We start from the raw sequence: 17270 nt of genomic DNA, 5'->3' as shown, positions 1-17270 counted from the left end.
ATATGAATGACTTAACTCTACGGTTAGTACCCTCGACTCCCGCGCGGGCGGGGCTGTCTGAAAACAGATGGATTTCAACACCAACTTTTCATTATACATTCTTTTCGTTCTTCTTTTCAATCAAACATGCAGGTTTGGGGCCCAGTAGTCATTACTGAGGACGTAATACGTAAATATACGCTACAGTCTGCTGCACGCACGTATGATCTACGTTTGGGATCCGCCAATAAAGAAGAGAAGACCGATGACGTAGAACGTTGACGTCTCCACACCAGGAAGTCGACACGAGGGGTGCTTGAAGTGGAAGAAAACCAGCTGACGTCGACTTGACAGAAGAAGCAAAACAATGACAAGCGCTATAGTTTGTTTAAAAGTGGATTTGATGATACAATCAGCGCAATCCTGAGTGAACTGAGAAACCACCGCAGCAAGGAGTGTTGTCAGGTGAGCCGGAAGCTAAGTTGAGGTTAGCATGTCTGTGTAGATTCTGTGGGTTAACATGTTCTCAGCTATCAGTCAACAAAGCTGTCAGCGTTAGTTACTTAAGACGATCACTAAGTAGACCTTTGTCTGGAAGAAATGGCGACTCAAAAAGCATTCATATCATTGGGAACGCACAATTACACACTAGACAGCCTCTTATTTAGTCGTGGTCCCTCACGTGTTGTGGCTGTCATTTCACCCGAATTGCTGGCAACTGTTTCCTAACATGCACGTCATCAAAGAGCTCAAATACGTCTATGTGTGTTTCCATAGACACACTTGCCATGTAATTTAAATACGATTTATTGATGCTCACTTAACCCCTTAACATTCCCAGATTTGTAGGCTAAAAAGTTAGTTTTTTTCTTTTTTTTTTTTTTTTTTTTACCAAAATTGTGCCTTCAAAATATCTAGTTTGGAGGCATGGACTCATCAACACAATGGGGTCATATCTTGAGTCCTTACCTAATCCCATTTTAAATTTGCATATTATACTACAAAAAGTCATATTCTTTCATAACTCCATCCAAACAAAGCTCCATGGCTTCTTGACACGGTACCTTTTCTTTCAAGACCAGTTTGTCAAGATTGTTTGGAAAGTAAAGATGGAAAATACACTTCAAAGGTGCAACACTGTTGCTGCACAGTCCACAATTGCAGCGGCGTTATGCAGCAGTTCCTTACTTTTATGACAAAAGTCCACCCATGAACCAGCATGTACAGTAACCCTGTGGTTTATCGCGTTTAACTGGTTCTTCCAAACTCGACCGTGATCAGTGAATTTAGTAGGAGTCCTTTATATGGATGTTATTTCATGTCTAAATGGCTCTAATAATGTAAAAAAAAATAGTTATGGCATAGGAAACCTGTTTACAATCGTATAAAAAATTTTTTTTTACATTATTAGAGCCATTTAGACATGAAATAACATCCATATAGTCAGCTTTACATTGGTTTTACCAAATATAGTAGATATAATCAGAGGAAATAAGCCATTTAAGACAGTTTACCTTGTAGGGGACCAGAATTAAAGGCGGCCAGGAAGTGACCTCAGGGGTTCAGAGTTGAGTTTTAGCTTGTTATGGGCTATGGGGCAACAGTAATCTGTGTTATGATTATTATTATTGTGCCTGTTGTGAGATAGTCAACCTGTACTAAAAGCTGGTTATTCAAGTCTGGGGCTTTGGTGGTGGTCTCACCCAAAAATTACTGACGCCTAATGACCAAGAGTGAGCCACATGTGAGTGCTTTGAGATGAAGGAGGGGCCCGCAACAGCACCCGCTGCTCATTTAGAAGAGCGATACATGCTTTCATGTCAGTCTCCAAAAGTCTAAATAACATCAGGAAGAGTTTCTAGATTTGTTTCTTTTTCTATTGCGGGGTCTGAATATCCGTAGCAACACTAAGTTGTCAACACTGATCCCTCCTCCTACGTCATCTTATTCTCTGGCAGAACAGGTGCCTATGAGGTGTGGTAAGAAGTGGAGTTACGATACATACCGCCACCTATTGTATGGAGTTGGAACGACAAGCTACATTCACACACAGTCCCATTATGTTTTTATGGGTGTGGGTGTACAGGTAGCGCCAAATGTATTTGTGGTGGCTCGCCAAATAAATAAATAAATCAATATATGGACAATACTGGTATATCTTGTTAAGACAATGAACGCCTGACTATGTAGTCTCCATTTCAGGATGGCGGGAGTATTCGACATCGACTTGGATACTGAAGACGTCACTGACACTGAGGTCTGTCTTTTAGAGTGTTTCCTCAAGACTACTCTTCCGGAATTTCTCAGAGACAAGACACACAGACATTACGAGCATGACTTTCTTAAAAAATGATGTGGCTTGTTGTTCCTTTATCTATAGGATGAGAGTTGTGATGGCACCGTGACAGAGCCAGATGAGTGAGTCCAATCCATCATTATGATTATATATAGATGCTAAACTGAATTAAACTCCTTCATTGTTATTGCACAATGAGTTATGAGAATTGGATACAACTCTACATCACTATATTCCAAAAATTAAAATCCAACATATTATAATACCCAGAAATGTAATATGCGTTAAGATGATGGATTTAAGCACAATGTCAATGGCTGTTACTCTACTTCTACTTTCGTTCCTAATCCAGTGTACAGAAAGAGGAGGTGGTGCTGACCAGTGAATGTGTCAACAGAGACAGCGAGAGAGTCGGACCTGATTTTTTTGAGCTTCTCACTGTGCTTGGAAAAGGTGCCTATGGCAAAGTAAGTTTGTTTGCGTGTCATTCTGAGTGAGCGGGCGCTTACATGCATTTGACATGTGCCAATTTAGTGGGCAATCATCATTTTGGTAACTGCTGTTTGCCTTCCTGAAAATTTGATGAGTTTTTCATGCATGTGCTCTGATTTGACACCCTGCCAGGAAGGGGTCAGGGAAATAATCAATTCTTAGATGCATCGTGATGCGAACATTGAGGATTATTAATCGATTCAAATGTCAACAAGCGATGCTGACAGAACAAAAAAAAAAACAGAATAAAAAGGAAAGTGGAAGTGCCGCCCGGACAGGTTTTGTGGTGGTGCACCTAAGACGCTACCAGAATGGCTGAGCGTAAACTGCGACCCGCACCTGCTGGATTTAAAGCGAGCATCTGGAAGCACTTCGGCTTTCACGTAGTTGAAGGTAAAAATTAGCTGGACAAGAGCCAGATAATTTGCGAGCTTTGTTATACAAGGTTTAAATATTTTGCGAACACGACAAATATGAAAAACCACATAGCACATTGCCGCCCGAACCAGGAGGAAACACAGCCAGCTGAAGTTGCTGCCAACCAGAGAACCATCGAGCAGGTGATAACTAATTTTCCACCCAACTCGGAAAAGGTGCTGTTGCCGTAACATCGAACTTCATTACTGGTGACTGGAAGCTAGATTCTCATGTGCTACAAACGAGAGGAAGTGAATGAGAGCCATACGGGTGCGAATATGGCTGAGCTGATGAATAATGTTGCAGAGGCATATTGATTTCTTGTAGCCCATTTTTAAATTTATTTTATATTTTATTTTATTTATTTATCATTTTTATTTTTTTATTATTTGTGTATTAGGGCAGCCTAGTTTTTTGGTTGTTCATAATATACTGAAGTCTGCAAGCGTTATTCTTGTATGAGAGCTGCTGTTACAGTAATCTATATTGTGCATGAAAGCTGTTTTCGACATTGCTATACAGCAAATATATTATTTTTGTCAGATATTCAGGATACTTGGGATTTTAGTTTGAATTCAGAAGTCTTTATTATTCATTTATGAATAATAGCAGATTTTTTAATGTTGGTTATTCAGAATATGCTGAAGTTTGTGTTAATTTTATACATGCTGCTACTGGCGCAATTTAATTTTCCTGCTGGTTCTCTACAGTGGGAAATATGTTGCTAGATGTAACCTTCCAATTATTATAATGAAATAATAATTAAAGTAAATTAATCTGTTTCATGTTTATTTTAATTGTGCATCACTACATCTTGCGAAATCTTGTGACACCCCTACTAACTACTAGAGGTTTACTTTTAGTACTTGTTTGGTAGCATAGAATGTTAGAAAATGCTTGATCAAATGATATTACTGAAACAGGGAATAATAGTCAGGAACCGTAGTAAAAGAAAAACTGATCATTTTCTTCTTGATGCATCTGGTGTATAGTTTTATTGACAATAGACAATGTAGCAAGGGCATAACCTAGCGAGGCACGACGTGGTCAATGAAGCGTTTAAACCCGGCGTCACACACCACCGACGAGTTGGCTCTTTTCTCTTACAGCCAATGACTTTTTGCTGTCCCGTGGAAGTTTCTCACAGTTTGCAAATATTTCAGGCAGCGGTGGATGTTTCAGGAGGCCATGGTGTTGCGAAAATCGTCCTTCAAATGTACGATGAGATTGGTGTGCCCCAATTGGAAACTTGTACGTGACAACTCTTGCACTCTGCTGCAATGTATTTTTTTTTACTTTTTAACAAAAAAACAGCCACACGGCTGGCATCATTTCTAATCTAAACACGCTAGCACGCGCTGTTTTTGTGATGACATGGCTCTCCATGCTGAAGAGAAGAGCTGGTGCTGGATCAAAGTACTGGCAAGGAGCCTGGAATGGACTGCTTGTATCGGAGTGCCAATATCGGAGATTTTAGATACAGGTCGATATAATCCAATATTGTTTTTGTTTGTTTTGGGGTTTTTTTTTGGCTGATATCGGACGGATATCCAATATCAATATCGGAACACCCTTACTAACTATGAAACTATCCATACATCCATCTTCTATGCCGCTTATCCTCACTAGAGTCATGCGTATGCTGGAGCCTATCCCAGCTGACTTTGGGCGAGAGGCGGGGTGGACCCTGGACAGGTCGCCAGCCAATCGCAGGGCACATATAGACCAACAACCATTCACGCTTACATTCATACCTATGGACAATTGGTGACAATAGTCGCCAATTAACCTAACATGCATGTTTTTGGAATATGGGAGGAAACCGGAATACACACGGAGAGAACATGCAAACTCCACACATAGGTGCCCAACGGAGATTCAAACCCAGAGCTTCCCAATCTCCTGACTGTCGGGCCAACATGCTAACCACTAGGCCACCATGCGGCCCCAACTATGAAAATATTCCATTTATAAATAAGGAATCCTAATTCGCAGAAATTCACTCATCACGGTCGGGTCTGAAACCATTTAACTGCCATAAACAAGGGATTACTGTAAAGCAATACAGTTCTAGTGGAAACTACAGCCACGCCAGTGAGCACATTGTTCAATCGGTGCCTGTCTGTCAATCAAAAACAGGCTGAAGGTAGAAAATCAGTTGGCACAAATGTACACAGTAAAAGCAAGTACGTACTAACAGAGAAAATCTGATACTGTCATGAATATTTACCCAAGTTTGGACAATTTTTTGATGAACCTGTATGGTAATGGTCATTTTTTTTATACCTCTTTGGAACGCACACTTTCTGTGTTCATGACCTGAAAGCAACGTACATTTTTTTTCAGGTTTTCCAGGTGAGGAAAGTTCAAGGTGCCCTGTCAGGAAAAATATTTGCCATGAAAGTTCTGAGAAAGGTACTTGGAATACTTGCTATACCATCCTTGAAAACAGAAACAATCCTTATTCTTCCCAAACTTTCTGCCTCTTTCTGTGTTTAAGGCTAAGATAGTGTGTAATGCTAAAGACACTGCCCATACACGTGCTGAAAGGGACATCCTAGAGACAGTGAGACATCCTTTCATTGTGGATCTCCTCTACGCCTTCCAGACTGGTGGAAAACTCTACCTTATTCTAGAGTATTTAAGTGGTAAGAGGCTGAGGGTCATATTTAACCAATCTATGCCACATGCAATGAAGATAAAACTGTGTGGCGTTTCTTGATGTTATTGTCATTATGTGTTGCATTATAGATGAACTGGGAGAACAGTGAGGTGAAAAGAGCGAAGTTGGTGACAGTAATTTAGAAATTGCTCACGAGCATGTTTTTGCCAAAACATTAATACAGTTTCAGATCAGGTCAAGTTTGTAAATGAGAACTGGTTCTCTAACATTTTACATTTGCAAAACAAAGGACCAAAAAATGATATCTACTTGGAAAGAAAAGTGAGCTCTCACAAGGGTGTTTGCAGGGTGTGTGCATCATTGTTAGAATTAAACAATTACGAAGAAAAACGTGTTCAGGACTTGCTGAAAGCTTTTATTGAGTGACATCACAAAGAGCATATTATCAAATGCATTTAAATACAGTGAGTCTTCAAAGGCAAACACCCTGGCAATCATACAATTTGGAGTTCCACCAAAGTGTAAAAATGCACCAAAAAAGTGTAGGAACCAACCGTATCTTGTGGTGACAAAGTGTGATGACAAGCCTATCACTGGAAACTGAACATACATCAAACATAGGAAAGTGATGCACCCATCTCTGTCGGGGCTGCTTACTAGATGGCCAAGTTGAAAATGAGTTTACATTAATAATACAACAAGAATAATGTAATGTACACTGGAACATATGCATGCTTTTGCTTATGTTTTTGTGACTCACAACCTGAACACAAACAGTAATGTATTTGTTACGCTGTTAACATAGGTTATAACTTTTTTTGGCCGTGGGGGCAGCAGCCTAAGCAGAGAGGAGGCATGCTGACCAGATGCCTGCAGCCAAGGATCGGACCACCAAGGTCCCCGCTTTCAGCTGCCACCCAACTCACTCTGCACCCGACCCCCCTTAGACCCCACCCATAGAGTGGTGAGCTCGTTGCCAGGCCTGACCACCAGCCCGACCACCAGATACTCGCCATCGTGCCCCACTTCTAGGCCTGGATCCATAGGGGAACCCCAGTGACCCGCATCCGGGCGAGGGAAAACTAGGTCCATTTGTGTTGCTCGTCATCGGGGTCTATAGCTACTCTGTCTGGTCCCTCACCAAGGAACCGTTTGTCTTGGGTGGCCCTACTAGGGGCATAAAAGCCCCCGACCACTTAGCTCAGAGAATCATCGGGACACGCAAACTCCTACACCACAATAAGTTGGCAGCTCAGAGCAGTCTGTAGAACTGGAGTGTTATAGCTAACGTGTAGTTGTATGTTTCCAGGAGGGGAACTTTTCATGCAATTGGAGAAGGAAGGCATCTTCATGGAGGACACGGCTTGGTAATAATTCTCTCTTCTGTTGCAGAGAATGTGAAAGTTTTTCTGCAATTATAAATTCTGTCTGTGTACTGTATAAAATATGATAAACAGAATGCAACTCAAATCCATTTCAGGCTCTGTCCACGCGAACGCTTTGACACGCTGGCCGTCTTTTGGCCAATCATAGCTGACTTGTTGCCTCTGTTCATCAATATAGGGATTATAGTATGTCACATGTACGTTTTCTTCAAAATCAGCACACACTTAAATGGAACTCGGGAAACATCCTGACTGTACGCCCTTGTGTCTACCCCTGCACAAAATGTAACCAACACCCCTAAGTTTATAACTTAATGTTCCGTTATTAAATTAAGTTTAAAAACATGAGATCACGCGGCACATTTTTCATGAGACAAACCAAGAAGATCAGTTTTACCCATCCACACATAAACTTTTTAAAATATCCGTATTTGGGTGCAATAGCGTCACTATGTTTTCACAAGTTCAATATACGGTAGCACAAATTAGTACATCAGAGTTATTTAATTTTCCTTTATTGTTTTATCCTTGAGGGATAAAAGTTGAGGTCCAAGTTGATTGTATCATTGTTATCAAGCTGCGATACCTTTGTAGATGTAGACCGTAAACATCTGGATTTGGCTGATTACAGGTCAAACTACACCAGGGGTCACCAACACAGTGCCCGCGGGCACCAGGTAGCCCCCCAAGACCACATGAGGTGCCCGCCAGCCTGCTTTTCATTCAGGCTTTCAGTTAATAATGGGAGAACACTAGAAAAAAAAAAGTTTTCTGAAACATAAAATGTGAGTTGTGGATACTCACATTTTGTGAAAGTTTTGGTAAAACAAGCATATTTGCTTTGTTTGGGTTGAAATAAGGTATGAAAATCATTTCTACAAAAATGAGTAGCTCGTGGCCATTTTCATTTTCTAAAAGTATCTCTCACAAGAAAAAACGTTGGTGACCCATGAACTACACCATTGTGTTTCTTATTTTAGTAGTACACACCATCATCACTTCAGGAATAGTATACTTGCTTTTTGGTAATCATTTCTATTCTTTTGCTTTTCAACAATGTGTGTGGGCAGTTTCTATCTAGGAGAGATCACACTTGCTCTTGGTCACCTCCACTCTAATGGGATTATTTACAGAGACCTCAAACCTGAGAACATCATGCTGAATCATCAAGGTAATAGAAAATGTGCTTTGGAATACATGCATACATTTTTCTTTTTTTTTTTTATTTGAATCAGAAGAATTAACACTTTTTAAACAATGTATAGTTTTAGTAATGCCTTTTGAGTTAGGTCTAGCCTTACTTGGTGAAAATATTCATCCATCACATCCATCTCTAGCGTTATTGAATTTACATGCTGACACTTAAGTTGACTGTGAGTAAATCCAAACTTGTCTTGCTATTTAAAGGACACATCAAGCTAACTGACTTTGGTCTCTGCAAGGAGTCCATTCATGATGGAAGCGTCACACACACATTCTGTGGCACCATAGAGTACATGTGAGTAATGCTGCACGTGCACACGCACACACACTATTTACACTCAGGCAATAGCAGAGCTGTTACCCCAGCTACCGTGGGGTTCTGCAACTTCTTTATTGTGAAGAAAATCTACTGAAACGTCAGTGTGCCATAGAAACAAATGTATTATTTCTATAATAACAGTATTGAAATTAAAATTTTTAAACTATACATGTATTTACAATGTCTTAGCTGTAATGTTTTCTGACTGTATATTCAGGATATTGAAATTACATATGAGAAAACTGTACATTGTAGGGATGTCCCGATCCGATCTTCAGGATCGGCTACCGATCCGCTGTATTTTGAAGATCGGAACATTTCTGCTTCCGCCACAAGATCAGGCTGATCCAGTTGCCGTGTCACTACATTACACTGGGCCACACTCCAACATGCTGGTTGCCACTCGCCACCCGCAAGAAGAAGAAAACGCAACACCACCATGTAGACATGTCCGTGGTATACTGTGGTGAAGTTAGGTTCACTCTGACGCTGGATATTCGGCTCCGTAGCTCCAGCTGTAGTTCACCCTCACTGGGCCTGGACTGCTGTCATTGTGCGGGGAGCTCGTACGAGAAGTGCTGCTGGTTGTTTTATACTATGGACCGTCAATAAATTATTATTGCGTTGAAGAGAGTGTAACCAAGCAGGTGAGAATTCCCACCAATGTTATGGGAGTGCAGAGTGAACAAAGGACAGGAGCCGTAGCTGCAGGAGGCACTTTTCTTAGCCCGCTCGTCTCTCCACTGACTCCACAACAACACTTCTGGCCTTTAAAATAACAGCACATTCTGTGGGGTACAAAATAAGGGTGTCATAAAAAAACTTGTTAAAAAATGTCATACAAAGTTACAATAAATTATTTGTGCGCTGTGATTGACTTGAAATAACTCCCTTTTTGTCACCCTTGCATTATTACCAATATGTAGACATAATAAGAGAATATAAGACATAAGACTCTTGCTTGTTTGTGTTGCTTTTAAATGTATTCTAGTGGCATGGACAGAAAGTGACGTCGGGTTCAGAGTTGCATTTTTAGCTTGCCGAGGGTTACGGTTGCAACATTAGCCCGTGTTACAGATTATTGTGCATGTTGTGAGAGCTTTCAAACCTGCAATAAAAGCCTGTTGTTAAATACTGTTTCTTTCACTTTTTCCTCTTCACTCACTGTTGTAGGGCTCCTGAGATCCTGACACGGTCAGGCCACAACAGAGTAGTAGACTGGTGGAGCCTTGGCTGCCTGATGTATGACATGATGACTGGATCGGTAAGATGAAAGGGGAACACACCTGCTATTGCAATGGTAGGGGACAGACTGCTAATAACTGATGATGAGCTCAGCTACCTCATCTTGTTTGTTGTTCAAAATGTTTCATTTTTCATTAGGAGTTATCTGTAGGCCGAAGGTAATGAGATTGGTTAAGCATGCTAACCTGAATATAATGGACCTATACATATTTATATATTTGGCATCTTTTCTTGCAAATCACTGAAGAATTAACACAGCTCATAGCTCATCACTCACAACACAGACTGGCTAACGATTCAGGCCAGGACTCAGCTGTCTACCTGCACCTCAAATAGAAACAGCTCTCTTTTGGGGACAAAAATGTACCCAAGACAGATGGATTGAAAGAGGAGTGAGGGAAGCCATCTACGTTCAAGTTGAGAAACCATCTCTGAACAGAGGGGGAGGTCTGCGGCATCACCTTTCTCCCACATACAGTGCTGTCCTTTCTCACAAAAAAGTCACAGCCATCTTGGTTTCAAGCATGTCCAAAACCATCATGACATCTGAATGGAATGCTAATGAGGGTGATACCACCCAAACGACCATCGTTGGCTGACAGAGGCCCCACTCCATTGTATCCTAACGACGATCATTTTACACCACAAAATAGCGAAACCATTTCTCTCTGGACATGCCTCCTCCTCTAAAGGATAAATACATTGGGTCTCGCACCAAATTCTCAAACAGGTGTCCCACCTAGTCGGACTAGTGTTTGTCCCACCTAGTCATTGAGCATGAATGCTGTTGGCTGGCAGAGCCCCCACACCATTGTATTCTAACGACTGTTGTTTTGCCATGCAAAAGAGTGAAACCATTCTTGTGTGGAAATTCCTCTACCTTTTTTAGAAGATAAATACTTCGGATCTTGCACCAAATTCTCAAACTAGAGCTGTCCCATCTACTTAGGCTAGTGTTTGTCTCACCTAGTCATTGAGCATGAACTGATGAAGCCTGCTCGGATGAGAGGCGTAACGTCTTCTAAGGCAACCTGAACAGTACAGTTGCAATGGATTCAATACCCTGAGAAGAAGAATTGACAGCTTGTAATTGTTGCAACAAGATATACAACAGTCTTGCTTTAATAGCCATGTTGATAAATAAGCCTTGATGTTAGCCACCTAACACTTCTTCTTACCCTCCTCCACAGCCTCCATTTACAGCAGAAAACCGAAAAAAGACCATTGATAAGATCTTGAAATGTAAACTCAATCTTCCTCCGTATCTGACCATCGATGCCAAGGACCTCATCAAAAAGGTCTGTAAACACGCACACACAAACTGAATTTTGAAAAGCTTCAAGCTTGACTTGTTCTGTTAGGAGTTATGTTTCTGTGTATTTTGTAAATCGTAAAATAACATTTATTGAAGTGTGTGCACGGGGTTGATTTTAAACATAAATCACAATGTATGGAACTATCCTACCTTGTATGATTGTCTGCTCTATGTTCTTCTGCCTTCAGTTGTTGAAGAAGAATCCAGCCCAAAGGCTTGGCTCCAGCAAAACAGACTATGCTGATATTCAAGTAACTCTTATTTTCATTCACACTTGCAGAGTGATTGTCCGTTACGTCTCTCACGGCATTGAATTGATCATAACTGACTTCATGTCAATACTGAGCTGTCTACCTGCACCTCCAAGACAACAAGCACTCTTTTGAGGTCAAAAATTGACTTATTTTGGACAGAGAAGACAAATGGTTGAAAGGGAAGTGAGGGAAGCCATCTACGTCAAGGTTGAAAAAAAAAACTAAACAGAGGGGGAGGTTTACGACATCACCTCTTTCCTCCTAACAAGGGTTATTCCACCTAAACAACTGTTGTTGACTGGCAGAGGCCTCACTTCACTGGACCCTAACCGCTGTCATTTTGCACCACAAAGCGTGAAACTATTTTTAGCAAGGGTGTGTTGCTACCTTTTTAGATAATAAATATTTGGAACCTGCACCATCCTCTCAGACTAGAGCTGTCCTTTCTAGTCTGAGCATGAACTGTTGACGCCTGCTCGGATGAGAGGTGACACGTTTTCTAAGACAACCTGAACAGTCCAGTTGTGAACAATTCAATGCCCTGAAAATAGTAGGAGCTTGTCAATTATCTGAAAGAAGATTGGACCGCAGTCACCAAGAACAGCATTAATAAGAAACACTGCCATCATGGATTGAGATCTTGTAGAGCCCACAAGCCCTTCTGCTCAATCTGACTATTCTGAAGCTTGCCAATAGATGTCTGAATGACTCAGAAGACTTGGGAGAATGTGATGTGGTCAGATGAGATAAGAGACTCTGGCATCATCATCATCATCATCTCTGTGTGTTTGAGGCAGAGAATATGATGAATGCGACCCCAACAACATACCTACTGTCAAACATGCAAGTGCAACATTCTGTTTGTGGAGGATTGTCTACTAAGGGTACATGAGGACTTCACTGAGTTGAGGGGTTGATTGAACAGGCCCATGTGTCAGTGTTTATTACGTTTCTTAGAGTAAAGCAACCAAATCAATCTACACACCCAATCTAAATGGGGTATCCTGAATAAAAAGTAGCCGACAAAAACATGTAACGAGCCGATGAGAGGATGTAGTTTACAGCATTGTGAAACTGTTTTATGCTGTTTTATACTTGGTGGTAATTTGTGTGTCTTCAGAGACATCCATTCTTCAAACAAATGAAGTGGGATGACCTGCTGAACAAGAGAGTGGAGCCACCGTACAAGCCAGAGCTGGTAAAACATCACTTGTCCCTTGGCTCCTGCTTTCTCCAAAAATCCACAGAGCTTGTTTCTTTATCCATGTAGCAGTCAGATGAAGACGTGAGCCAGTTTGACACCAGGTTCACGAGGCAGACGCCAGTGGACAGTCCTGACGATACCTCACTCAACCAGAGTGCAGCGCTCACATTTGCTGTGAGTGTACTTATACTCAGTAGTAGTTACACCATGGTAGTGCATTGCTACTCATACCTACTGTATCTACACTCGTTAAATAATTACAGGTCAGTACTTACATACATGCCTCAAATAACTAAGCATTGTAACAAGAAGATGGGGGAGCAGCAGAATAACATGTTTTTGTGACTGAGGGGATTTTGTCCTTGACTTTCATCAGGGTTTCACTTATGTGGCTCCTTCAGTCCTCGACAGTTTAAAAGAAGGTTTCTCCTTTGAGCCCCGAATTAGACCTGTTCGCCGACACAACAGTTGCCCATGCACACCCGTCAGGTAACGTGCACAGATACACACACACACTTAAACAGAAATTAGTTTGTACTGATACAATTAAGTCTAATTATATCCAAGTAGAGGATATATAAATCACACGAGAGCAGTGTTGCTCAAGGTTCACAGCTTTTGGGGGAGGGTGTCAAGGGTAGCTGACAAATGCAGACCACAAGTACTGCGATCTCTCCTTGACACCACCATCCTTCATAATAGCGATGGAAAGACTCCAGAATCGTCCATGTGGAAATAAGGATAGGATTTCTGTATGTTGCAATTCCATCAATTATCGCAAAGTCAACTGATCTCCACACATTTATATGACCTTGCAACTTTCCCACAAATCGTCCTCAATCAAATTTGTCCCTGACTAGTGCTTAAACACGTACGTCAGCTGTTGAACCAATGAAATGCGACACTACGTTTTCATGTCGTCACTGCCTTGTTTACTGTGATGAAGATGCTGAAGAGCAATAATGTCACATTTACCATTTTTTCCTCATTTACCATCTGTTGCCATGTGCATGCATGTCTGTTTTTCCTCATCTCTCACCTCCAAACGGGCAGGAAGAGAGTTCACGCTGTGCATTGGTTCAGAATCTAGGCTTGTATACACACAGCAAATGAGTGGAGTGAATGCAAGATAACTTAGAAGTTAGGAGGGGAAAAGATGCTTGCAAAGCCAAATACCATAGCCCCCGTGTCGGAATATTAATAGTGACCAACGTGAGCCCATCAACACACACAAGTCAGTATGCCAAATTTATTAGACAGTAGTAGCAACATAAAAGGAAACAAAATGAAGAAGGCCACCTCAAACATACCCACTCGGCCCGTTTTCCCATCTGGGGGGGCAAAAAAAAAACACATTGAGATGCAGAGCATTCGTCTTGACCGTCAACAATAACTGTGATGTTTGGTCGGCAAAGTAAATGCAACCGGAATAGCGCAAAATGGTGTAAGTCATTGCAAAAGAAATACTGCCCTTAATACAGTTGAAAAGCCAATACTTCAAGAAATAATGCAAACGACAGACAGTACATATTGCCTGTGAGAAAATACATGTCACAAACACCAATTCCATAACTGTACAGAGTGCAAGATGACATTAAAGGAAATTGCGTTGTTACGATATATTATTATTGTATATTATTATAACAGTCGTTTATTTGCTCTCAAAAAAATGTTGACAATAATATTGCTTAGCGTCAAGTAATGGGCGAATAAACATTTCAAAATTCATGTTTTGTTGTTCAGTTAAATAAAGTCATCCAGTCATATTTTTGTCATTGTGCTTTTCTTAAAATTGATGTTAAAATCTTGTCTGTCTCGTCTTGTTCTCGTGGACCTGATCTTGTGCATTGTCTCATCTCGTGAGTTGGGTGTCTCTCGACACTCCTACTGAATAGTCCTGAGAGTAAAAAGGAGTCAACAACTATTTTGTCATTACATATCCCGTACTCAACTAGCAATTGTTTCACTTTTGTATTTGAATTTTCTTCCGTTATCCTTTTTTTTCTTTGTAGTCCTTCGACATTTTCACCTGCTGGGCCCTTTAAGTCAAACATTGATGGAGAGCCAGGACTACATTCTCCTACATCTGACTCAGAAGCTCCAGCTTCTGTGCCTGTGGAGAATGGATGTGCTAGTCAGCCTATCAGTACTCCTGCCAGGAACAAGAAGGAAGAGGGACACCACAGATAAGGGCCTGCACTTCCAGACATGACCAGGTTGCTCCTTTTCTGTTGTGCTTGGAGTGGTATTGTGTGTGTTTACTGGCACAAGGGCTTTGCTTTTACTGATCAAAAATAAGTTCAGTATATCTGCCTTTTAAATATTTGAAACAATTTCTGAAGTCATTTGATGTGTGTGACTGTGGACTTAATGAATGTAAAGTGCTTTGGGTGTCTGGACAGTAAATCCCATTATTATTATTATTATTATTATAATTGATAGGAAATACTATTTATGGGTACATTGGATTTTTGTTGAACATTTCTTGAAACATTTAGGCAGTTGACAGTTTGAGTTATTATATTTTTGATGGTGTGATATAAGTAATTTGGATGTAGCTGGTTGATAAAGACCGATATGATAGGCTGACACCGGGATGAGGATGGAGCGTGTGACAATTTTTCCAAGCAAAATGACAAAGCGATCACATCATCATATAAGCCATTTCTGGGTGCAGAACCCGATGACTGGGGAGAAATTGTACCTTTTATATAAATTTATTAAGACGTCACACGACTTGATAGCAGATTTGATCCTATGTCCAATGGCAATGTTGCATAATGTCATTTAAGTATTATCTTGCTTTACAAATCATATACCAGTTGTAATGCAAAATAATCAGACACATACAGTATACTAGGGGTGTCCCGATACAAGTTTTTCACGATATCGATATTGCAGCCTTGAATATCAGCCGATACTGATATCGATCCGATAGCAACACAAATTATACATACTTTTTAGCATTTATTTTGTAGTGTGGAATATTATAAAAACACGACTCAGACATACTTGTATGACATTTCTTGTAGTGTGCAATGTTAGAAAAGGTTTGGGTCAAGTTATATTACTCACAGGAGGTATGAGGAAAAACTCACCCATTAACTTCTTTCATGCATGTGGGGTATAGTTTCATCCACAGTAGTGGCAACTAAGCATACTATAGCGAGGTTCGAGAAGCTCAACGAAACGTTTAAACCCAACACTACTCAACGCCGACAGGGATTCCGCTCATTTCTGTTCTAACTAATGACTCTATGCCTTCCCATGGGAGTTTCGCCGTGTGATGCCGCTTCATATTTGAGTTTGGTCGCATTAAACTTCCCCAGTTTGTGCCACCACGGTAACCTTGTGCGTCATGCACACGTGTGCACTCAGCTGCAACGTCTGACATTACTGACATTACTCCTGCCCCTTGCTACTGTGTCATCACGCTAGCAAATACTTGTTGTGGTCACATTGACTCTATCTGGTCGCTGCTGGGGCGGAGTCTGGAATCGACTGCTCGTATCTGAGTTCCCCTGTAAGACATTGGAGATGTAGGCTGATTATAATTTTATTTTTTTCTTTTGTTTTCTGATATCGGCCCGATATCAGTATCGGAACGGGACATCCCTAACATACACTTAATGAAGACATACACAGCAGCCAGTATCCTGTTCTATAAGGTACAATATTTGCGATGCATGAACAATGTTTTTTTCCCTCATAAATGTCAACATATTTGCTACAGTGTTATAAAATGTCTGGATATGATGTTAATTGTATTCAGTTCTATTTTATTTGTATACATTGACTTTTAAGAACGATGTATAGGGTGCTGTCTCTTGACTAATTAATGGAAAATATGGAGATTTTGTTTTGGGATTTGTTGTTTTTTGTGTGTGTGGCTTGCCATTGAATTAAAACATGTTACTACAATTTTGTTCTGCTCAGATTTTCTCTGTGAATTTTCCAAATGTACAAAGTTGATGTTGAGATGTCAAAGATGTAATTTGCTTAATGAATTTTGAAAAATGTCATCAAACTTTGAGCAGATACCTTCTTCAACAGGGTTATGAATAGTTTTTAATAAAAATCAAATGTTTTATTGAAGAAGTAGAGTACTGCAGTGCGTCCTGTATGACATTTCCGTGTATTTTATTGTGGGATTACCAAGAATAATAGTGTCACAATTACATGAACGACATTACACAAGCTGTAGAATGTCATTATGTATAATACATGTTTTTGCAACATTGTATTGGCCGCATGCTGACAAAAACTGGCAGACCCGTGATCACTTTTGACAACTTTGAGATTGTGGCGCTAGATCTGGTGAAATCAACCCTCCTTGATATATTTTTTCAAAAGCGACGAGCGGCAAATCTAGCGACTTTTCCTGCCATTGTTGGGGAGTTTTCTGATATGGTGAGCAGCGGCGTGTGCTGTTGACAGATTCGCCCTACCCAAAGGCAGTCACAAGTCACGATGTGCAGCTCAATGCATCCAGTTTGACCAGTGTTGTCTTTAAAAGGAAAGTTTTCAGACAGCTTGCC

The 17270-nt window shown here is 40.7% G+C and overlaps 1 protein-coding gene across 2 annotated transcripts; it reads left to right on the top strand.

The window, feature by feature from the left end:
- Positions 1 to 254: 254 nt before the first annotated feature.
- On the top strand, positions 255 to 16781 carry LOC129183055 (ribosomal protein S6 kinase beta-2-like). 2 transcript variants are annotated; one of them, XM_054779860.1, is made up of 16 exons: positions 255 to 444; positions 2182 to 2236; positions 2360 to 2397; positions 2628 to 2742; positions 5531 to 5599; positions 5685 to 5832; positions 7117 to 7174; positions 8263 to 8363; positions 8600 to 8690; positions 9888 to 9978; positions 11150 to 11257; positions 11463 to 11525; positions 12649 to 12726; positions 12799 to 12906; positions 13109 to 13221; positions 14745 to 16781. In XM_054779860.1, the coding sequence occupies exons 2-16, from the start codon at positions 2183 to 2185 to the stop codon at positions 14920 to 14922; spliced, it is 1413 nt and encodes a 470-aa protein (XP_054635835.1). In that variant the 5' UTR covers positions 255 to 444; position 2182; the 3' UTR covers positions 14923 to 16781. The 2 variants fall into 2 exon arrangements, with proteins under 2 accessions (XP_054635835.1, XP_054635836.1); XM_054779861.1 differs by lacking the exon at positions 13109 to 13221 and having other exon boundaries at positions 14745 to 14931.
- Positions 16782 to 17270: the final 489 nt, after the last annotated feature.

Source organism: Dunckerocampus dactyliophorus, chromosome 6 (genome assembly GCF_027744805.1).
Source record: "Dunckerocampus dactyliophorus isolate RoL2022-P2 chromosome 6, RoL_Ddac_1.1, whole genome shotgun sequence".
Taxonomy (NCBI): Eukaryota; Metazoa; Chordata; class Actinopteri; order Syngnathiformes; family Syngnathidae; genus Dunckerocampus; species Dunckerocampus dactyliophorus.
Note: the sequence above shows the minus strand (reverse complement) of the source record. Positions and strands in the feature narration are given on the sequence as shown.